The sequence below is a fragment of the Eubalaena glacialis genome, chromosome 3, assembly GCF_028564815.1.
Source record: "Eubalaena glacialis isolate mEubGla1 chromosome 3, mEubGla1.1.hap2.+ XY, whole genome shotgun sequence".
Classification (NCBI taxonomy): Eukaryota; Metazoa; Chordata; class Mammalia; order Artiodactyla; family Balaenidae; genus Eubalaena; species Eubalaena glacialis.
In genome coordinates, this window is record NC_083718.1 from 163,378,624 (window position 1) to 163,402,708 (window position 24,085).

Sequence of the window (24,085 nt, forward strand, 5' to 3'; positions counted from 1 at the left end):
ATAAGAGGGGAGGAGTCATGGATCTCTCCCGGGTGCTACAAAGCACCGTTTCTATCCACACTTAGGCAACTGGGTGGATAATGATGCCAATTACTGAGGCAGGGAGCAGGTCAAGATCATAGAGTTGAGGCTTATTTTTTTCATGATAGAAGAGATTTGAGCATGTTTAAGTTCTAATAGAAGAACTCTATCATTTGACCTTTCCCTGTTATCATAACCCTAACTGAAGGCTTCCCTCCTCCCTTGCCTCCTTCTGGAGCGGGAAGTACCCTTTCCACCTCCTCACCTCGATCTGCCGGTAGTCACAGATGGCCTTGATGGAAATGGTGCTCTTTAGCACATGGTCGGGACTGCGTGGCTTTAGCTGAACAATGGATTTTGATCTCCCAACAAGACTTGCAACGGAACTCTTGGACTGTATAAGCTGCTCCTTTTCATCCTACAAAATGGGAAGAAAACCAAAAAGACATTAATGTTGCTCCTTGGGAGACTCAGTCAACAAAGAAAACTGAATGCTCCACTCCCTCCGAGAATGTCACTTCTCGGTTAAGTAGGGATCCTTGGTGGAGCCATCTTAGAAACATAGGGATACAGAAAACAGCAGAGGATGCTTCTGTCTGCTACCAAGTGCTTTTATGCTCAAATTTTGCAGCTTTCTCCCTGTGTCCTTTTCAATGAACCATAAAGCCACATGCAAAAACAAATAATAAATAAATTTTTAAAAAAAGAATTTCTAGCTGCCAAATATAGCTATACAGCTAACAAAGGATTTTGCCAAATAAGGTTCAGAGAACATGGAAGTTAAAAACAATGATAATAACTAGGTTGTGGTTGTTATTATTATTCAATTTCTCACTGGTAGAAGCCAGTTCTTGCCTCTCTGCTTAGGAGAAGCTAGAGTTATGCTCTTCTAAATTTTTCTTTTTTTAAATAATGTTATCTCCCAAGCTCTATTACAAATATTTTACTTTCTTAAATTGAATCAAACTTTCTAGAGAAAGATCTTAGCTCTTCAACCAACAATCTATAAACCAATGCTGTTGGTGAAGGTATTGGGACAAATGATTTAAGGTTTACCTTTTAGAGTCTTGCTGTGCTGTATTTATATAAATTTGATTGATTTGAAAGAGGTCTCATGCAAAATTGAAATACTCAAGTCTCTGCAAACCCAATTTTCTTAAAAACTAATGAACTTCTTGTCAACGAAATTGGTAGCAATCTACTACCAATTCCATTAAAGAGTAAAAGATAAGCTTTATCTCTTAACCAGGATGTTTCAAGCCCATTTTGAGGTATAAAAAAGTCCCCGGAAGAGGGCTTTCTTAGGATGGAAGTATATGTGATGAGAGTAAAGAGTTAATAATGTTAAGAAATGCCATTAAAGAATTAAGAATATGCAAGTAAATAAAAAGAAATGCTTAAATAAACTACCTGTGCCTGTCCCCGGGAGCATGATTGGAAGAAATACAACTTTAACTTATTAGTTAAGAAAGAGGAATGGAATAGGTCAGGGAGACAGCCACACTGTTCCATTCTTGAGAGCTGGTCTACCCATTTCAGTTTCCTTGCAATAAAGATGTCAATTTCTGTCTAACCCACAGCCAAACGTCTCAAGCTCCAGAGACCAAGTGCTCAGCGTGGTAAAAGGTCTGAAAAGAACCAGAAGCCATGACAGATGCTCCCGAACCTGACGGACAAGCTGAGGACAAGCTGAGGAGCAGACCCAGGTGACTTCATGCCCCGATGACGCCGCCAACCCGATGCCCCTGACCTGGAGAGGAGGGAACAGAGCAGCGACCCTCGAGAAGAGAAGATATGACAACAATTGCAGAGGAGTTACCCTATGACAGGAAGGTACTCTGTGGGAGGGAGGAGATAATAGCCACGGATTATTAGATTCCTCCTTCATACTTGATGTACCTCCAAGAGCGACATTCTAGAGACAACATCGGAAAAGTCAGGTCTTTACCCTTCATTCCAAATTAATTAAATTCACAGGTTATTTGCTCAGGTGAAACACTGAATCTAAACCCACTCATAGCTTTACAATACCTGAAAGTGTTTTTTAAAAAATCAGCTCATGTTCACTAATTCCCAAGTCTCACCCACGAATAAAATGACACTGTTTTGGTTCTCGGTTATTCTGGTTCTCTTATTTATAATTTTCTACTGAAACGTGAGACTACTCGCATTTCTCACACAGGAAAAGTAATTTCTCTATTACATATACATTTCCATCTTAATCAGAGTTGTAGCTGGAGCCCTGTCTTGCGAACTCTGTGTAATATATGCTCAATAACTATAAGTAGTCTGCTGGTGATTTTACTACCACCACCCCTGAAGGAATAGTTCACTGGAGAAAATAAATGTAAAACTGATTTGGATTAAATACTACTTGCAAAACTATTTTTAAAAAGTTAATACCACTACATAAATAAACTGAACAAATACGGCATTACACCTATATAAGATTTTAATGTTTCAAATACCTCATCATTACCAAAAGAAAATTCCCAAGGAGGAAAAAATTGGCTCAGGTCTAGTTCATTGGTGTTTTGTTTTATTCTCTTTGCACGAGAGAGTGAAAAAGAATTTGGTGTCAGCTAATCCCATCAACCCTATTTTTCATGCTCCACACCCCCATCTTTGGCTCCAACGACTGAATTAAAATAGGAACCATGCAAAGAAACTTTGATGAGCACTGCGTGGCTCAGGGGCACATGGCTGGGCCCTTACTTCAACAGCACACCCAAAGGACTCATTAGCCACTTCTTTAGGAAAAGAAAAAAGGAAAGGAACAACGTTGATTACACTCTAATTGAATGTGAGCCAAACTTTGTAATGGTGACCCCCAGCCCTGGTGCGTTCAAGGATATAAAGAGCAGCAGCTGATAGGGTTTTTACTCTGCTTCTCAGAGGCAATCATCCCACTGACGCAACACCCACCATGGAGTCCTGCAGCAGGTCCTCCAGGCGGGATAAGCTGGTGCTGTGGTCGCAGGAGTACTTCCGTTTGATGGATTCTTGGAGGTTCCTCAGGAATGACTCCAGGTCTCGAGCGTCACCGAAGAACTGTGGGGATAAGAGGGAGGGGTGCCTTGCGCTCAATACGTCACAACACCAAGATGATAATGGAGAAAAAACAACCTTACTGTGCCTGCTGATTACACAATCCTGGATTACAAATGCCATGCCGGGGAAACAGTAGTGACAACTGCTACAAAGCCCGCTGAACCCAATAGAACAGTTAGTCTGCTTCACTCCTCAGAAATCACCGCTCTTTCCCCTTGAGTTTTGGCTAGTGACAGCACTTGACTGTCAGGTTTATTTCATGAAAAGCCTAGAGGTTGAGTGTCTCAATTCACTGATATGATTACAAAATGATCAGGGAGCTTATTTAATTAAGAGCAAATCCAAAGAGATAAGAGCTTATTTCCTCTTCCCACCCTCACCTGAAAACAAGCAGTATGTTCTTTTTTTTTTTTTTTTTTAATTTTTAATATATTTATTTTTGGCTGCATTGGGTCTTTGTTGCTGTGCGCAGGCTTTCTCTAGTTTCGGTAAGCGGGGGCTACTCTTCGTTGCAGTGCACGGGCTTCTCATTGCGGTGGCTTCTCTTGTTGCAGAGCACGGGCTCTAGGCAGGCGGGCTTCAGTAGTTGTGGCAAGCAGCTCTAGAGCACAGGCTCAGTAGTTGCGGCGCACGGGCTTAGTAGCTCCGTGGCATGTGGGATCTTCCCGGACTAGGGCTCGAACCCGTGTCCCCTGCATTGGCAGGCAGATTCTTAACCACTGCGCCACCAGGGAAGCCCAAGCAGTATGTTCTTGATGTAGCAATAGATTAAAGAAAACAAAAAACAAAAAAACAAAAAACGGTTCTAATATTTTACAGCCCCTCCCATCAGGAAGTGGAGTCTATTCCTCCCCCGCCTGAAGCTGGGCGGGGGAACATCACTTGCTTTAGTCAATGGCACATTAATACACGTGACAGCAGAAAAAAATGCTTGTGCACCAGGGCCTGCCTTCTCTGGCTGCTTGTGGAACACAGCTATTCTGTGAAGGAGCCTAGGAGAGCCTACTGGATGCTAGAGACTTGCATGTGGACTTGTACCCGATCACCCCAACCAACTGTCAGACATGTGAGTGACACCATTTGGGGCCAACCAGCCCCCAACCTGCCTGCCCACTGCCTACAGCCACGCGTCACCCAGGCAAGATGAAAAAAAGCCTTCAGCTGAGCCTAGCCCAGACTGCCAACTCACAGAATCTCGAGCTAACGGTTGTTGCTCTAAGCAACTAACTTTTGGGGTGGTAGTTTATACAGTAAAGGGTAACTGATACAGATGCGTTTCTAACCTCACCCCTCCCGCGTGCATGCTTGCAGGCACACACCAACACACGCAATCACACTCACAATCTCTTGCCTGAATGAAAAAAAATATCCTCCTCATCCTCTCTGCACACACACACACACACACACACACACTAGCCCACGTACCTGAAAGTAAGCAGTATTCTCCTTCACATGCTGCTCGACACACAAGCACAGCTGCTTCATCCACTGCAACTGGGACTGGACAGCAGCACTGTAAGCCTGCAACGACCAGGCACACCGACAGAAGGGCATGGGTTTAACAGACCTGCTACACATGTGCGATGCGCTCTTCCAAGTACACCTCTGCTAATGCTAGAGAGGCCAACAGAGGATAAGTGGAGATACTTGACTGGCATCTGCTCAAAGCTTCCCACGAGACAGAGGTTTGTCTTTCATCCAACAAGGTTTTGTTAGGAGGGGTTACCCAGAAAAGGTCTCTTCCACACTCACTTGCAACTAAATGACCTGGTCAGCAAAACCCAGGCCTAAGCCAGTCTCTCCTGGCTTCCTCCACTGCCTCTCTTCTCCAAGCACAGGCACCACACCAAAAGGCACGCAGGGTCTGTCTAGACAGTTATCTGAAAAACTATGGTTCAGAATTCCCTGGTGGTCCAGTGGTTAGGACTCTACGCTTTCACTGCTGAGGGCCCAGGTTCAATCCCACAAGCCTCACGATGTGGGGGAAAAAAAAAAAACACTTAAAGAAAAAGAAAAGAAAAGAAAAAATACGGTTCAAGTCACTTTCCCCGTGAAGCGAGGAGTCAATATCGTTTCTGTTGTTTCTCGTAGTATCCTCCTTAGACTATTAACAAAACTGTTTGCAGTCTTTTGGGGGCTGGGAAGAAAAGGGAGAAGACCCAGGACACATGATTCACTGACACTTGCTCCAAGTCCCTCAGCAGAGCTAAGTCTCTGATTTGAATACTTGTATAGTAACAACCTCTGAGCACTTGACCCTCACACCTTCAAGTCACACACCTCCACAGTCTGCTTGGCTGGGTGGTTCTCAAGTGACAGCAGCTCGGCTGTATCTTGTAGAGACCGAAACACGTCCTGTTTCTCCTCCAGTTCCATTGTCAATTCCTGAAAATTGAATTCAATTGTATTCAATAAGTGCTGTTAAGGGAGGAGTAGCAATAAAGAAAAAACTGTGTTCCCTGCCCTACTTTAAAGGAGTCCGCAACCCAGGGTTAGTGCCAAAATGAGAGGCATAAACAGTACATGCCAGAGGATTTCAGAGAAGAGCAAAAGTGCTGGAATTACTGGAGAATGATTCACAAAGGATATGGGATCTGAGCCAGACCTGAGTAAGTGGGGTCACACAGGATGAGACTGAAGGCAAGAAAGGAGGGAACGTGGCTGGATGGTTCACGTCAGCACCCACCGAACACGGTACCTGATCTGCATCCCTGACTGGCTGGCTCTGCTCAGACTGTACCCTCAGCTGCAGTGCCCTCCTCCGGCTCTACATTCTGTTAACACTTTAGGACCTGGTTTAGATGCCAGCTCTTCTGTGCAGCTGGGTACTGATCCTCAATATCAGATTTGACCCCTTCTCCTCGATGCTCACTTTCTTTATGTCTCTATCGTAGCCTAATTTCTGTTCTCATACAGACTGTTTATTGTATTACAGTATCTATTGTTTCTTCTTTACTTCAGAAGAATCATATACCATTCTCTAATGAAGTTAAGTGCTATTAAAAATCTTCCTATTTTCATGGGGTTCATAATATCCTGAAAAATTCTCTTGAAATGTGGGCAAACTGAAAATAACAAAAAAACAATCCTACTTTATATCTTTCACTGAAAAGCATAAAAAGCATTGTTGCATCGGCCAATGCTGAATTTTCCTTCCCATTTTTACAAACCAAGAGATGGAGACCAAAAAATTGTTGAATGAATTAAAGAGAATTCAGAATTTGTAAGAAGCCAAGAATATACCTCAGTTAAACAATATTAAGCCCTATACTAAGTGCTTTGCTATATTAACTTACTAAATCTTACTTAACCTTTTATACAACGCTTTGAAGTGCTACTATTTTCCCATTTTACAGAGGTCTAGGGAGAGTAAATGACTTGCCAAGGTCACAGAGCTAATAAGTGGAGGAATAAGAATCTGATGTTAGGTCTATCTCATTCCAAAGCCTATAACCTTGACCACAAAGTTATATTGCTTCTGAAATGATTCAATTTGCAGACTGCTGCTCTCTTCACCCAAGACACTGCCTTTCTAAAAGCATTCTAAATAAATTCATTCTAGGGCTCGATTTCCCCTCTCTCCATATACACTTTCTCACAGGAACAGATGCATTAAGCGGGGTCCCTATTTCTATCTAACAAAATGCAAATCCAGAAACCCAAGCTCTCAGCAGACTAACCCCTCTGGCTCCTTCTGCTGCTATTACAAAATATGACAGGTCTGTTGTGCTAGACTCACAGAGAAGTAATTTTTCTTGGCTGAGATACTGGGATTGTTGTCACTCCAATCATATGCTAGTTCCTCCTCCTCCTTCTCATTCAACCAGATCAACTCAGCTGTAGCTCTGCAGACAAATTTATGCAGACTCTGAAGGTGCCTCATCCGGAAGCTAGAAGTTTCCTAGACAAAGGCAGGATTACAAGGTTAGACTGCTAGGCTTTCATCTGTAGGATATATCATATTTGACATCAAAGCAAAGAATAGCTGAGAAAATGAACTTAGCCTTGCTTTTTCAATCTCTGGGTGCTTCTCCACAGACTTAAATTTAGTACAAGTTTGGTACAGGACTCCCAGAGAGCCCGTGTCAATCCCAGCTAGAAGTGAGAACACGCCAGGTCTGTGTGGGGCTCCCTGGATAAACAATGATCCTGGAACTGTCCTACTCTGGACATCTTGAAAGACAGGAATGAAGAACAACAGACAGAAGAGGAGTCCCCTCCCTGTCAATCTTAAACTTTTGGTTTTTGGGAATTCCCTGGTGTTCCAGTGGTTAGGACTCCACGCTCTCACTGCCGAGGGCCCTGGTTCAATCCCTGGTCGGGTAACTAAGATCCCGCAAGCCAGGTGGGGGTGGCGGTGGGGGGAGACTTAGTTTTGATGCCTCAGAGCACATATACCCACTGCTTTGGTGAAATATGATAACTAGGATAAGCTCTACTTACTTAAAACTTTCTGGGGCAGTGGTTTTTGATCCATTAAGAAAATTGAGAAAATGTTATGATACATATGAACAACTGCACAGTAAACAATATAAACTAATAAACAGAAAACCAAAACAGGCTCAAACCAAGAGCTTTCTGAATTAGGGAATCACATTCTCCAGGAACAGAACAAAAGAGAGTTAGTCAAAACTCACCTTCAATTTACAATACTGTGTCTCCAGCTTTCCAAGAGTTTCAACATAACTGGTATGAAAATTTTGGGACATTTTTCCCTGATTAGAAAGGAATGAAATAAAAATATATTAGAGAAAGAGTAAGTAAACTATGTCTACAGCATGATTTCAACTATGTAAATATTACGTCTGCACATAGACAGAGATTGGCTACTCTGAGAAAACAGAAGCCTGCACAGCAAATCTCCAGGTGAGATTTGATAGCTCAGAGCAGCACTGAGTGAGGAACAGTCCAGCAGAGTGAGCACACCTGCATGACCTCATGGTCTTGTGCCTCCAGCAATTCTGGGAGGTTTCTAAGCAAAACCTATACCTGGTGATTCCTCCAACTACTCAGTTGCTTTTTGGAAGAGGGGAGCTGAAATTTAAAATGGGAAGATAGAAAGAGTGAGAGAGAGGAGAGACCAAGTGAATAGTTTTTCTTACCAGTTCTCTATTGCAGGTAGATGGGGAAGTGGAAAGAGGATGAACTTTTGGAGCAGAGGGCTTGAGTTTGGAAACTGCATTCACTAATTACTAATTTTGACCTTAGCTTTCAGTATCACTATTCTTTTTACTAAAAAGGGGTTAATAAAAAACACCTTTCTCACAAGGTTATTTCAAAGAGCAAGAGACGCTTCATGTGCTGAGGGGACCTGTGGTCAAGTGCTGCAAGTGGGTACCCTTCTTTTCCACAGGGACAGCTGTGCTGTGCACTGTCCCATCGCACACAGCCACCCCAGCCTCCCACAATGGATTCTGAATGCCACACACCTCATATAGCCTGGCCTCTTTGACACTTGAGCCCAGTTCTTCCACACTGGCGTGGATGTGCTGCTGTGCTTCCAGCTGCAACTCCACACTAGGCAGGTCATTGCCCCACTCTGCTCGCTCCAGTTTCATCTGAAAAAAAGAAAAATTACGAATATAATTTACTGCTAAGTTGGCAGAAAAAGAAAACTGTCACAATCGGTTTGGACAAGGGGGCTGGGGAGAGGGGATTGAGAAAAAGGACATTTAAACTATCTCCATCTTGGTCTCTTACAGGAAAGTATGCCATAACCACCCCCAAGGAGCTGGAGAATAAACCCCACCACCTATAGCAGCAGAAGCAGCCTTTTGCTGCTGCATTATGGGAATACATCCCTGCATTTACCAACCAGAAAGGCGTTCCCACAGGCTGAAATGCTTAACTTTATAGTTTAGGCATTTCCCTTTATGGGGTCTCTTCATTTCACAATCAGAATGGAGATAAGAAATAAATATCTGTAAATACTAAGCTTCATTCATGCCACCAACTATTGGCCAATGGAAGATAATTGTAAAACAGCTTGCCTTTGAATATTTTTATTTATTGGTACACGGAAAATCCATCCTCAGACGATGGAAAGAATTTTACACAAAACAAAAGGGTTAGAGGATAAGAGGACAATCTCAAACTTGAACCATTATCCTAGAATACATGTAAATAATGTCCCTGAGAACTGTGAAACACAGCAGTCTTGTTTACTCTTAAGAGCTGAGACAGAAACAACAGTAGAGAAGCAGCTCCTCTGACAATGAGAGAATTTCAGAAAAGATAACAGATTTACAGACTCTGCAACTTCTTCCACCAGCTCCCACTTAGAGCACAGTTGGCTGAAGGGAAGAGATTCCTGAAGGGCTTCAAATTAGAAAAGCCTATGCATTTAGTATGGGATTTTGAGGATCTGAACTGAACCTAACCTTTCAAAATTTAATAGAGAAGGAGGCTTGGGTCCCAGGTAGCAGCAATAATTGAGGGGATCTATACAAGGGGCATAGAGCAACCTAACCCTCTGAGACAAGCTGCTGGATCCAGTAAACCTCAGTGCACTGCATAAGCATTTGGAATGTACACCCACCTGCATTTCTTCCACCCAAGACAGTAGTTCATACACAAATCGGAGGTTGCCTTCATCTTCAGAGGAGGAGATAGACACAAGTTCAGCCCGAGTCATGGGCTTTCGGAACCAGGAGGTAGAAGAAGAATGGGTTCCTTTGGTCAAGGGTTCTGCCTTCAGATGAGTAGTGGTTAAAGTAGAGGGTGGAACCAATTCAAGTGAAGTGAAATGGCCCTTCCGATACAAGTTGGTGCACTCTAGACGCAAGGTAACCAGCTCGTCCTGCAAACGCATGACCCTGAAATGGAAGACAAGAAAGAAAAGATTAAATCTGTAACGTGCTTTTTAAGATAAAATCTTCCCTATCCATTTGACAAGGATGAGGTAAAAATAAAAATGAGATATTAGGAAAAGTGTTTTGAGAAAGAAAACGTGTTCTGTGAATGCAAGGTGATATTATTAACATCTTCATCGTTCAGAGCTGTCACTGAGGCAAATGCCAAGTCACAGCATTAACTCGAGGCAAGTAAATCAATACCGGTTCCTATAACTCTTGGATGATATAACAGAATAAACCATGGATTAGGGGTCAAAAGATGCGGCTCTTAGTCTCGGCTCTGTACAAAGATCCTCATCCCCTCTGTGGGTGTTGGTTTCCTCCTCCATGAAATGCTACATCGAATCACCCCAGCAGTTCTAAAGCAGACGTGGTCCCACACAGCTGCAGTCACCCTGAAGCATGTGGGGGCGTTATAAGATGCCACACAAAGATTAGGGAACCCTACAGGTACTTAGGGGGCAGGGCCAACAGTAAAGGGAAACTGTCTTCTACCATGAGAATTTTCCTGCCCCAAAAACCTATAACATCCCCACTGAGACGTTGACTTCTAGCATCCAGGTTACAAGATTCAGTGCCCGACTCTTGATCCTTGAGCCTGAGCAGTAAGCAAGCCCTCCGTTTGAGTCCCATGTTCCTCACCTAAAAGCCAGCTCTTCTAGCTGGTAGTAATTCTCATCCCTTAGGATCTGGAGATCCACCTGCAGCTGTCTGATGAGACCTTCACACTCCTGAATGTACATGATGACATCTGACTCACATTGCACTGGTTGCCCTGATTCCAGGTGAGCAGCGTCCTGAGAGAGAAAGGGAGAAGAAGAGTGGGAAAACTCCCATTACTCCCACCCACTAGGACCAAGGGAGCCACGCGGTTCAATTCCACTGCAATTCCAAGAGAAAGGAAGCTGGATCCCTTAACTGTTGACTTCAACCATTAGAGCACAAGGTTAGAAGTGGAAAACATGTGACATAAGAAGTGAGATAGAACAGTCAGACTTACAGCCTGCAGTGTATTCTTAGCTAATGTCAGTTTTTCTTCACAGTTCAAAGCACCATTCTGGATTTTGTTTGCAATCTGTAGCAGCAATTCCAGCCTAAAATGAGATCAAGACCATAGTCAAGTGCAGGGCTCAAAGCAGCCCAGTAAGTAATGTCACCTTCAGGCTCTGAACCCACCTCTCTACAGCTGGTCGAAGTGACTTCTCTCGCTCCAGCATCTCAATGATGAGTTTTCCCCACTCTTCTTCCACATCATTAGGGTGATAACCTTGAGGCAATTTAATTCGACCAAATTCAATCCATACCTGAAAAACCCAGAGATAACCCTTTTAGTCCCAAAACAGCCATGTCCTCAGGTCCCAGTTTTAATTAATTCTTTGCTTCTTTACCCAGCCATTCAGCAGTTTTCCCCATTGTCTAATAAGAGAAAACAACCAAATATTTTAGCAGTACCTCACCTCTAGGTGAGAGAAAAAAATCACCTCTAGGGGGCTTCCCTGGTGGCGCAGTGGTTAAGAATCCGCCTGCCAATGCAGGGGACATGGGTTTGAGCCCTGGTCCGGGAAGATCCCACATGCAGCGGAGCAGCTAAGCCCGTGCGCCGCAACTACTGAGCCTGAGCTCTAGAGCCCGCAAGCCACGACTACTGAAGTCTGTGCGCCCAGGGCCCGTGTTTCGCAACAAGAGAAGCCACCGCAATGAGAAGCCTGCGCACCACGACAAAGAGTAGCCACCCACTTACCACAACTAGAGAAAGCCCGTGCACAGCAACGAAGACCCAACACAGCCAAAAATAAATAAATAAATTTATTAAAAAAAAAAAAAATACAGGGACCACTTGCTTGAAACCCTTCCATTCCTTCTATACTTTCCATAAATCCTCCTGTCCTCTCCATACTCCTCCCCTCCACTGTGGAAAGGTTAAATGCCCATCTCTACAGCTTCAAATTCTCTAGGAATCAAAATGTGAAGGAAAGTCTCTTTTCTTTCTATCCTAGGGAAAGAATTAGCTTCCCTCTGAGAAACAGGAAAACATGTATAAAACTCAAGATTTCTGAATAACTGTATGCCATTTTTCAACAGGCCCTTTAAAAAACAGAGATGGCTGATACTTCCCCTTGACCGTCAATCTTCAAGAGCAGCCTGAGAGTGATGCTCGATTTGTCACCCTGAGAATACTGCTATTACAATGAAGGTTCGGAAGAAGATGCAGGGAATCTGCCTAACAAAGAAGCAACAAAGAGCACACCAGCAAACCCTAAGTCTCAGCAAAGGATAAGTTTCCTTACCTCCAATAATTTATATAATTCCTCAATTCTTCCTTTTTCTCTCTCCTTGGCCAGAATTTCTGTTTCTTTGAAGTGTATATATTGATTATAAAGTGCCTACAAAATTAATACTTGGTGAATGAATGCAAGCAACCCGGTCTAATTTTTCATACCACCTCACCCAGGAGCCAGCAGCAACAAGCTCTGAGACTTACTCCCCAGAGTGAATTTACAAAAAAACAATTTAAGTCCATGACTTTACCTTTAGTTCAACAGGGTTCTGGGGAAAAGATTTATCTGACATCAGTATTGTATGCTGTTTGATCCAGGGAATGAGGGAGTCCACTCGGCTTTGGTATTCTTGCCACCTGGCGTCTACTTCCTATTGCCAAAAGGTAGATATCACACACCTTCTGGTTAGCAGTATGCAAGACAAGCACAGGAGAAAGCAGCTCAGGCCATCCCAAACCACATAAAATCCTTTCCTCTAATTGCCTACACAGACACAGCCATTCAGTTTAATGCTCAGAGTCCCAGTTTCAAAGCTCCTCAAGGACTCTCAAGATGGGATTTAATTTCCTGACACCTAGAATAGCCTATGCTGGACGCTGCAAAATTAGTGATATCTAGACTCATTCCCACAGACCAAGGACAATAATCATGTATAAAGATGATGTGGATTCAGTTTGCTCTGTTTAAAAGTGCTCTGTATACACTGAGTGCTTAAGAAACCTACCCTAATCAATACATCCCACCCAAACAAATCATAGCCAGAAGGTATTTTAGGGAAGTGTTCTTTTACCGTAGCACTGATCCCTTCTCCACCCTCAGGGACTTTAGGGAAGGCATCATAAATTGAAGACACATAAGTGATTACAGACTTTTCATCTGGAGATGGCACATCCACATCTGAGAGACAAAAGGCAAGAAATTTCTTAGAACAAAGGAACCCGCTGGGGGAAGGAATAATGAATATATGTCAAACATCATCAACTTCAGTCAGCTCTCACCTTCTGCATCCAGTAACCGGGTGACGCCCAGTCTTTCTGCTACTTCGAAAGCCTGTTCCAGATTCTCTCGGTTACTCTGGATCTGTACCCTCTCCATATCTACCAGATCAGGTCTGTAAAAGTCCATCAAAGTATATGAAAGGCCCCCAGCTACATAGCACATGGGAGTTCACACAAAGAAACCCTCTTAAAAGTACTCAGAGCTGAAAAACACTGGATGAGTTAGAGAGAAAGCAAGAGGTTTAGAGGAGCACCAGTTCCATTTTTAATCACACTCCAGGAGCCCAGTGCTCCATAATTCTAAACTTACATAATAGTAGGTTTGTTGGATTTCAAGGGAAAGGTATCAACTTTCCCTATGAGTGTTTATGACCACTAAGAGTACAATAAATTTTGATTTTCGTCATTCAAAATTCCTATCTTCCTCACCCACTCCAAGCAGGTCCCCACTACAGGCCCTTTGCACTTGTTATTTCCTCCGAGTGAAACATGCTGAGCCGAGAGACCTGCATGGCCCACTACTCCTCACCCATGACTCTGCTCCAACATCTTCATCAGAGAGACCACCTCTAACCACCCTGTCCAAAATGCCACAACCCCCATCATTCTCTTTCCCTCCACTGCACTCACCACTGTAAGACAGCATACACTTATTTGTTTATTGCCTATCTTCCCCACTGAAAAGTAAGCTCCATGAGGGCAAGAATTTAGCTGTTTTCTTCACTGCTATATGAGCCCAGTGCCTGGGATAGTAGGAGTTCAATACATATTCCTTGTTAAAATAAATAAAATGAATCAGAGCCTGGATTGTTGGTTGAGGGGAAATGTGGCATTATAGCTGATTACAAACAAGAGATGAGAAGAAGCCTCTCCAGGCCCACTGAAACTCCACTGTATTTACCTGTATCGGTGAATAAGTGCATTGAACATCTTCCCATCACTCCAGCAGGAGGAAAAGTTGGTGCATTTGATTCCTGTGTAACCAGCTGTCACTTTCTGGGTCCACAGGAGCAGCTTCTCCTTAGCTGACATGTCCCCTGATTCTCCACTAATGTAGATGTCAGAGATCTGCCAAAAGATAGGACGTAAAGTAATTTAGTATAAATAAGATGAAGCCTTTTAACCTTCTCTTCATACATTATGGCTCTTAGAAGAAGAGGGAGATCCAAGGCTGGCAGCACTTCAAGATGACAACTCCAACACATATTCACCCTATTTGGTAGTCAAAGAAATGTAAATTAAAATTTTGAGAGGTCATTTTTTTACCTGTCGAATTAGAATAGTTTTTTTTTTTTTTAATGATACTACTCAGTATTGGAAAGAATATCTGAAATTGGGTATTCTCATACATTGCCACTGGTGAGAGTATAAAGGGCATAATTTCTCCGGAGGACGGTTTTTAATCAGTCTTAAAATACACATACACTTGATAGGAAGTCATCAGAGAAATGTGCAAAAAATTTCATACAAGAATGCTTATCAACACCAAAAAGCAAAGGCAACAAAGGCAAAACAAACAACTGGGACTACACCAAACTAAAAGGCTTGTGCACAGCAAAGGAAACCATCAACAAAATGAAAAGGTAACCTATGGAATGGGAGAAAATATTTACAAATCATATATCTGATAAAGGGTTAATATCCAAAATATATAAAGAATTCATTCAACTCAAAGCAAAGAAACAAACAATCCGATTTAAAATTGGGCAGAAGATCTGAATAGACATTTCTCTAAAGAAGACATACAAATGGCCATCAGGTGCATGAAAAGGTATTCAACATCACTAATCATTAGGGAAACACAAATCAAAACCATAATGAGCTATGACCTCACACCTATTAGAATGGCTGTCATTAGAAAGACAACATAACAAGTATTGGTAAAAATGTGGAGCAAAGGGAACACTCGTGCACTCTTGGTGGGATTATAAATTGGTACAATCACTCTGGAAAACAGTATGAAGATTCCTCAAAAAATTAGAAACAGAACTATCATATGATCTAGCAACCTTACTTCTGGGTACATCCAAAGGAAATGAAAACAAGATATCAAAAAGATATCTGCACTCTCAATGTTCACTGCAGCATTATTCACAATAGCCAGGATATGGAAACAACCTAAGTGTTCATCAAAAGTTGTGGTATATACTATGGAATATTATTCAGCCATGAAAAAGGAAACCCCGTCATTTGTGACAACATGGATGAAACTTGAGGGCATTATGTTAAGTGAAATAAGCCAGACAAGGACAAATACTGCATGATAGCACTTATATGTGGAATCTAAAAAAAAAAAAGAAAAAAAGAAAAAAAGTTAAAGTCATAGAAACAGAGAGTAGAATAGTAGTTGCCAAGGGATAGTGGTGGAGGAAATAGGGAGAGGATAGAAAAAGGGTATAAACTTTCAGCTACAAGCTGAATACGGTCTGAGGATTTAATGTAAAAGATAGGTGACTACGGTTGATAACACTGTATTGTATAACTGAAATTTGTCAAGAGAGTAGAACTTAAATGTTCTCACACACACAAAAAAATGTGAGGTAATGGATGTGTTAGTTAACTAGAGGTGGGAATCCTTTCTCAATATATACATAAAGGCACACCTGGGAGGCACTACAGGTTCAGTTCCAGACCACAGCAATAGAGGAGATATCAATCACAATAAAGTGAGTCACATGCATGTTTTGGTTTCCCGGTACATATAAAAGTCATGTTTACACTATACTATATTATCAATACATGTGTGATAGCACTATGTCTTAAAAAAACAATGTACACACCTTAATTAAAAAATACTTTATTGCTAAAAAATGCTAACCATCATCTGGGCCTTCAGCAAGTTGTAATCTTTTTGCTGGTGGAGGGTTTGAAATATTACAAGAAGTGAGCAAATGCTGTTGGAAAAATGATGCCAGCAGTCTTGCTCAACGCGTGGTTGCCACAAACCATTTGTAAAAAACGCAGTATCTGTAAAGCACAATAAAACAAGGTCTGCCTGTATATCAAATCACCATGATGTACACTTTAAATATGTCACAAAAATGCTTATCAAAATATGATAAATATTTTATAGCAAAAAGCTATAAAGAGCTTAAACTCTAACGAGGGATTGATTGGTTACAAATTATAGCACATACACATGGTAGAATTCTTTGTAGCACTTAAAAAGGTATGCTTTAGTAAAAAAAAAAAAAAAAAGAAGTAATTGATGAGGAAAAATAAACAAATAAAATGAAATAAAAAAAATAAAAAAGGAAATGCGTTGTCAAATAAACTGGCTGCCTTTGCTAAGTCTTCCTCTAGTGTAAAAATACTCTGAGATATTTCTACCATATAAAGTTTGCTGATTTTATTACCAATAAAAAATCTTATTTATGGGAAAAAAAGATATGCTTTAGAAAACGTTAATGATAGGAAAATGATCACCATATTTTACAAAAAGAAAAAGAATACAAACAAAATAATATATAACACTGATTTTACATGAAAAATATACAATATATAGTTAAGTAATAGTCATATATATGCATAATGTATGTGATAGATGCATATATGTATGCGTATATACACCAAACTAGTAATCATAGTTATCTCTAAGTGGTAGCATTATAGATGATTTTTATATTTCCCAAATTTTCTACATTATGTATATTTTTATATTTAGAAAAAAGTTATTTTAAGAAACCTCCAAAATGTAGCACAGAACCTACTTTGAAGAAATGTCAGTCTGAGAGAGGAGAAAAGTGCATGCCTTTGATTCCACACAAGCCTAGGGTTGAATCTCAAGTTCACCAACTATAAGCTGGACCTTGGTTATACCATCTGTAAAGTGGGAATCACACCTATTACCTTTTCAGGATTGCTGTGACAATCAACGATATTATACAGTGAAATACCCAGCCCAAACACAGGGCTAAGCTCGACAAAGTTCCCTTCTCTCTTCCCTGTATAAATGGTGGTTCTCCTTCAGTTACTGCCTGTCTAACTCCCACAGCACTGTCAGTCTATATCATCAATTAAATGCTATCTTGCATTACTGGCTATTATTTAATGTATTTTTATTATTTCATATCTCCCCAAGACCAGGTTTCCTGAGGTGCTGACACTACATCTTAACTATCAGAATGACCTAAAATCATAGCAGCTGCTATGAAGGAGAGCTCCTCAACACAGGATATGTCCCAGCAGAAGCTGGGATGCAGCTCTGAGACTCAGTGATCAAGGTCCTTCTGTATTGCACCTTGTGTTGTGCTGGTCATATGGTGGACACTTAACATGTTTTAATTAATAATCACTTGGTTAATAAACAAAATAATAAAAATAAACAAATAAGTGTATTTGGGGGTAAGACCCACCTAGAATCCTGAGACACATTACTTTATTGACAGCAAACTTACCTAGCAAATAATGTATATAATGTATATATAAGCAAACAAGCCAAGGACCCAATGATGGATTATGGTGCCCACGCCATCATCCTGTGAGTCCAGTGTAAACAGCCCCTCACTAGTACCAATTCTCTGCCAGTTCTCCTCAACGACATTTCTAGCTATTTATTTCAGTGGCTAAATGCCACCCACACTGACATCCCAGTTCTTCCACTGTAGTGCTTCACATACATATTAAGGCAAAACATTGCAGGGAACAGGAGATAGATTTGTTGAAGTGAAAAGGGATAGAATTTGAATAAGCAAAATGAAATGTGAGTATTTGGGCTCTTTACCCAAAAAAGAAATTCCAGTTAGTCAATTGATATTGTATCTCCACAATATCACAGTCAATATCTCTGATGGCATCTCCTGTCTGCCAATCACAGTATCTTTGTATATTGCATTGGAAACAGTTCAATGAACAGCTGTACTTCAGATTTTCCACATAGCTGTAATGAGACGGGGAAATATTTAGGTCCCTCAGGGGAAGGAAAAATACCCTGTTTGGATTAGGGTCTTTCCTAGATTGTGAACTGGATGAGAAAAATGGGATTATCGTCACAATCATCTCAATAATTAAATTTGGCTTTTGTCCATCTTTTCATGTGATTGCACAGTGCTGTCCTTCGGGATATGCAGAAGCTTTTACCTTAATCTCCCAAATGGAGAATTCCAGCTTCAGTGTCAGGGAGCTTTCTCCCTCATCTGGATGTTTAAAAGGAACCATTTGGAGAGAGAGCACAGCCTCATTACCATCTCAGAGACTAAACTTATCTACCTGAATTTTCTTTCAACGTACACTTCCCATGGCTTGATTAATTCCTTCTCTGAAGCATTATCTAGAAACTGAGCATGTTCCTAATAAGTCAGTAAGTTTTTATTGAACATCTCATCTGTGCTTCACACTATGTCAGACACCATATGTTAGGACGAGGGAGAAGAACAACAACAAAAAAGTCAATCACCATGGGACTGACTCATTCTGTTGTTATTTCTTGAGCAACACCTATGTTCTAGGAGCTGTGTTCAAGTTCTTGGTATCTCAAGACAAAAGCACAACGTTGGGCCTCAAGCTCAAGCAATTTAGTAGGGGAGACAATATACCAATCAGAGAGATCAATGCTGTGACAGAGGTAAGCAAGTAACCCAAACTAGCAGTGCTGAGGAACTTTGCAGAGATGATAAGACAACATCTATGCTGAGTTTTAATATCTAAGTAGAGGGCTTCCCTAGTGGTGCAGTGGTTAAGAATCTGCCTGCCAATGCAGGGGACACGGGTTAGAGCCCTGGTCCGGGAAGATCCCACATGCCGCAAAGCAACTAAGCCCTTGTGCCACAACTACTGAGCCTGCGCTCTAGAGCCCACGAGCCACAGCTACTGAAGTCCACGCGCCTAGAGCCCGTGCTCCGCAACAAGAGAAGCCACCGCAATGAGAAGCCCACGCACCACAACGAAGAGTAGCCCCTGCTCGCCCCAACTAGAGAAAGCCCACGGGCAGCAACAAAGACCCAACGCAGCCAAAATAATTAATTAATTAATTAAAAATAAAAAATAAAAATTTCAGCACATTAAAAAAAAAAAGACATGAAAGTTCAAACTGGGAACTGATATAGGAGAGAAGATTAGAGAGATTATGGAGGGGTTGGAATACCAGGCTGAGGATTTTGGACTTTATAAGTCTCAGGTAATGAACTAGATGTAATGAGCTAACAGATACTTGATTCACATGTCCTGAAGTTTCTAGCTGACTTCATCCCGCTACAGTGAAGGCATCAGACTTTGAAAACTTCCATTCAAGAAACAGGTGAGGGCACAATGCAATAATTCATTACAAATGCCTGGCTAGAAGGATCTCATGGCAGCTGTGTTTATTACCTACAGAAGAGTTAGGTAAACATCAGGGGTGCTCCTTTCAATATTCAAGTTCAGAGTCATGGAGGTTTCTCTAGGCCAGGGGTCCCCAAGCCCCGGGCCACAGACCAGTACCAGTCCACAGCTCGTTAGGAACCGGGCCACACAGCAGGAGGTGAGCGGATCACACACCATGATCAAGTAGGATTTATTCCAGGTATGCAAGGATGGTTCAAAATCCATAAATCAGTCAATGTGATATAGCACACATTAACAAAAGGAAGAATAAAAATCGTATCATCATCTCAATAGATACAGAAAAAGCACTTGAGAGGAAATGTATTTCATCATAATAAAGGACAGAGCTAACATTATACTCAGTGATGAAAAGATGAAAGCCTTTTCTCTAAGATCAGGAACAAGACAAGAGTGCCCACTCTCGCCACTTTTATTCAGCATAATATTGGAAGTCCTGGCCAGAGCAATTAGGCAAGGAAAAGAAATAAAACGCATCCAAATTGGAAAGGAAGAAGTAAAACTGCCACTATTTGCAGATGACAGGATATTATATACAGAAAACCCTGAAGACTCCTAAAGATATCAAAAAACTATTGGAATAAACAAATTCAATAAACTTGCAGGATACAAAATATGAAAAATCTGTTGCATTTTTATACACTAATAACAAACTATCAGAAAGAGAAATAAAGAAAACAATCCCATTTATAATTGCATCAAAAAGAATAAAACACCTAGGAATAAATTTAACCAAGCAGGTGAAAGACCTGTATATAGAAAACTATAAGATATTAATGAAAGAAAGTTCAGACACAAATAAATGGAAGGAAATTCGATGCTCATGGACTGGACGAATCATTACTGTTAAAATGTCCATACTACTCAAAGCAATCTACAGATTCAGTACAATCCCTATCAAAATTCCAATGGTAGTTTTCAAAGAAATAAAACAAATAATCCCAAAATTTGTATGGAACCACACACACACACACACACACACACACACACACACACTGATTAATCAAAGCAATCTTAAGAACAAAGCCGGAGGCATCATGCTCCCTGATTTCCAACAACATTACAAAGCTGTAGTAATAAAACAGTATGGTATTTGACTTATGGAACTGAAGCGAAAACCCAGAAATAAACCCATGCATATGCGTTCAATTAATTTACAAAAAAGGAGCCAAAAATACACAATGGGGAAAGGACAGCCTCTTCCATAAATGGTGTTGGGAAAACTAGATGGCCACATGCAAAAGAATGAAACTCAACCAGTTTTACACCATACCCAAAAATTAACTCAAAGTGGATTAAAGACTTGACCATAAGACCTAAAATCATAAAATTCCTGGAAGAAAACATAGGCAGCAAGCTCCTTGACACAGATCTTGGCAATGATGTATTTAATCTGACACCAAAAGCAAAAGCAAAAATAAACAAGTGGGACTACATCATAGTAAAAAGCTTCTACACAGCAAAGGAAACCATCAACAAAATGAAAAAGCAACCCACTGAATGGGAGAAAATATTTGCTAATCATACATCTGATAAGAAGTTAAAATCCAAAATACAGAAAGAATTTATACAACTCAACAGCAAAAACACAAACAATCCAATTTAAAAATGGGGAGAAGATCTGAATAGACATTTTCCCAAAGAAGTCATACAGATGGCCAACAGGTACATCAAAAGATGCTCAACATCACTAATCATCAGGGGAATGCAAACCCAAGCCACAATGAGATACTGCCTCAAACCTATTAGAATGGCTCTTATCAAAAAAGACAAGAAATAACACATACTGGCAAGGATGTGGAGAAAAGCGAACCCTTGTGCACTGTTGGTAGGAATGTAAATTGGTGTAGCCACTCTGGAGAACAGTATGGAGGTTCCCCAGAAACTTAAAAATGGAACTACCATACAATCCAGCAATTCCACTTCTGGGTACTTATCCAAAGAAAATGAAAACACTAACTTGAAAAGATATATGCACCTTCACTGCAGCTTTGTTTCCAATAGCTAAGATATGGAAACAACTGAAGTATCCATCAATGGATGAATGGATAAAGGAATTGTGGCACATATACACAATGGAATATTATTCAGCCATTAAAAAGAATGAAATCCTGCCATTTGCGACAGCATGGCTGGATCTTGAGGGCATTACGCTAAATGAAATAAGTCAGACAGAGAAAGACAAATACTGTATGATCCTTCTTATGTATGGAATCTTTAAAAAAAAAAACAAACAAAAAGCTCATAGATAACAGAGAACAGATTGGTGGTTGCCATAGGTATATGTGGGGATAACATTTTTTAAAAAGACAATAATAATAATAAAAAAGATAATAAACTCATTACATGTTAAATAACAATTTGACAAAAAATACATTTTCCAAAACAAAATAAATTAGTGAGAAGAGCAGCAAAAAACAAATCAAAACCCAGAAAAACAACTTGCCATTTGAAATGGAAAATATCAAATATATACAAAAAAAGGCAGAATGGTATTATGAACGCCTATGTACCCATCACCCAGTTTCAACCATATCAACTCATAGCTAATCTTGTTTCATCTACACTCCACCCACTTCACCCCTCCCCTATTATTATGAAGCAAATCCCACACTATCATTTCCTCCAAAAACACTTCAGTATGTATCTCTAAAAGGACTCTTTTTTTTTTTTTAAACATAGCCACACCACCATTGTTACACCTGAAAAATAATGATTCTTTGGTAATATTTTTAATTACGCAAAATTTTTTGAAAGGGACTTCTCTGGTGGTGCAGTGGTTAAGAATCCGCCTGCCAATGCAGGGGACATGGGTTTGAACCCTGGTCCGGGAAGATCCCACATGCCGGGGAGCAACTAAGCCCATGCACCACAACTACTGAGCCTGCGCTCTAGAGCCCACAAGCCACAACTACTGAGCCCGTGCGGCACAACTACTGAAGCCCGTGCACCTAGAGCCTGTGCTCCGCAACAAGAGAAGCCATTGCAATGAGAAGCCCGCACACCGCAACGAAGAGTAGCCCCCACTCGCTGCAACTAGAGAAAGCTCGCGCGCAGCAACGAAGACCCAACGCATCCAAAAATAAATAAATAATTAAAAAAAAATTTTTTTTTTTAAAGAAAATTCCTTTCTTAAATGAAGCTCTAACTGTAACTTTAACTGCTCTATTCCTCCAATAGTATCATCTGGTTAATTTTGCTTTCTTCTTGTAATATAAAGCCAATATTAGTAAAACTACTTTCCCTATAATTAAAGAGGAGAAATGGGAAAGGGATACTTATAACTGAAAAGGCTCAGCCCAGAAAATAATATATCAACTGATATCTTTCTCATCATTTCTAGCCCCAGTGTTATCTGACTATTCACCCGAAATCTAAGGATTTGTGTCAAGGGCGATGGTATACAGCCAATTCTCCATCAACAGAATCCACTAACAATTGGCAGTGGAGCCAAGACAGAGAAAAGAAAGGGATTTTCAACAATTTTCCTTGTTCCATTAAGCCAGGTATTATGGCTATTGATGGCAGCTGGGAGTAGGGAGTCCTCCTGAGAGATGGAATGGACCAGCGAAGGCCTTTGTCTGACATCAAAGTACAACTGCTGTTAACTCGCTTCCATCCGGCTCCAAATCCGAGTCTACTTATTCTGAAAACCATTTTTGTCCCCTGGCCCCTGTCATCCTGTTTCTCTTGTTAACTGTTTCCTGTCAAGAGAAGAATCAACTCTACCAGGTGAACAGAAAAGCAGACCATTTGTCTTCTACTACCTAAACCCGGCACTCAGCAAGTATCAGAGTCAGTTCCCATTTCTCTCTATCCTGAAAAGAAACAAACCCACTGCCAAGTTTCTGTGCAGCCAGAGCCTGGCCCCACTCCCATCACCATGCCCTGGAGTGATCAACGGGAGAGACAACGCGGCCTGAGTTATGCCAAGGACAGATACCACTCTGAAGCTCGAACTGTTTCTGCGGAGGGTTACTACCCTGACATGTTAAAGACAAAACAAAATGAGCACCAACAAACAAACAAAATATCAACCCTGTTGAAGCGCCTGCTGCCCCTCTCGGCGAAGGAGTTGGTGTGTGACCAGCAGCGGCCGCTCTTCTGACCCTCGTGTCCTCCCAGGGCTCTCACTCCAGTCAGACGTTCTCACCTTGAGGTTCAATCCACATTTCACAGGAGGTCTGCAGTGTCAAAACAGGCTGCCCTGTCTCTCGGGCTGCTGCCGCTGGCCCCAGGCCGTGTGAACAGCCTGCCAGGGAGGGGGCAGCTCCCTGAAGACAATGCCTTCAGAGACCAGAGAGGGTTTGAGGCCCCTGTGACCTTAAGGACTTTCATCCTGAAGGGATTTCACACTTATCTTGAGAAGTCACTTCTTATCTGTCATACAGAATGGTCAGTCTGTGGTCCCTGCATCACCTGACGGACACAGAGCCTCAGAGATGTGTCAGCCTTCTGAGCTGACTCCGGGCCACCTAGTTTTTCTGCCTGGGCCATAACTGAGTAGTCTGGTTGTGTCTGCTCTCAAGGGGTAGCTGGGACAGGATGTAGAGCCTGGCTGCCC

At 41.4% G+C, this 24,085-nt stretch overlaps 1 protein-coding gene across 8 annotated transcripts in view; it reads right to left on the reverse strand.

Annotated features, from left to right (window-relative positions):
- MACF1 (microtubule actin crosslinking factor 1) overlaps positions 1-24,085 on the reverse strand; it is a 339,529-nt gene that overhangs the window by 158,372 nt on the left and 157,072 nt on the right. For all 8 annotated transcript variants that reach the window (XM_061184457.1, XM_061184454.1, XM_061184455.1 and 5 more), the window contains exons 6-21: positions 14,105-14,271; positions 13,204-13,316; positions 12,996-13,102; positions 12,456-12,575; positions 12,215-12,310; positions 11,103-11,230; positions 10,927-11,020; positions 10,569-10,723; positions 9,611-9,887; positions 8,502-8,630; positions 7,710-7,787; positions 6,812-6,973; positions 5,353-5,457; positions 4,498-4,593; positions 2,947-3,072; positions 287-439 (exon numbers count right to left, since the gene is read on the reverse strand). In XM_061184457.1, the coding sequence (XP_061040440.1) occupies positions 287-439; positions 2,947-3,072; positions 4,498-4,593; positions 5,353-5,457; positions 6,812-6,973; positions 7,710-7,787; positions 8,502-8,630; positions 9,611-9,887; positions 10,569-10,723; positions 10,927-11,020; positions 11,103-11,230; positions 12,215-12,310; positions 12,456-12,575; positions 12,996-13,102; positions 13,204-13,316; positions 14,105-14,271 (2,106 nt within the window). The remainder of the gene's footprint in view (positions 1-286; positions 440-2,946; positions 3,073-4,497; positions 4,594-5,352; positions 5,458-6,811; positions 6,974-7,709; positions 7,788-8,501; positions 8,631-9,610; positions 9,888-10,568; positions 10,724-10,926; positions 11,021-11,102; positions 11,231-12,214; positions 12,311-12,455; positions 12,576-12,995; positions 13,103-13,203; positions 13,317-14,104; positions 14,272-24,085) is intronic.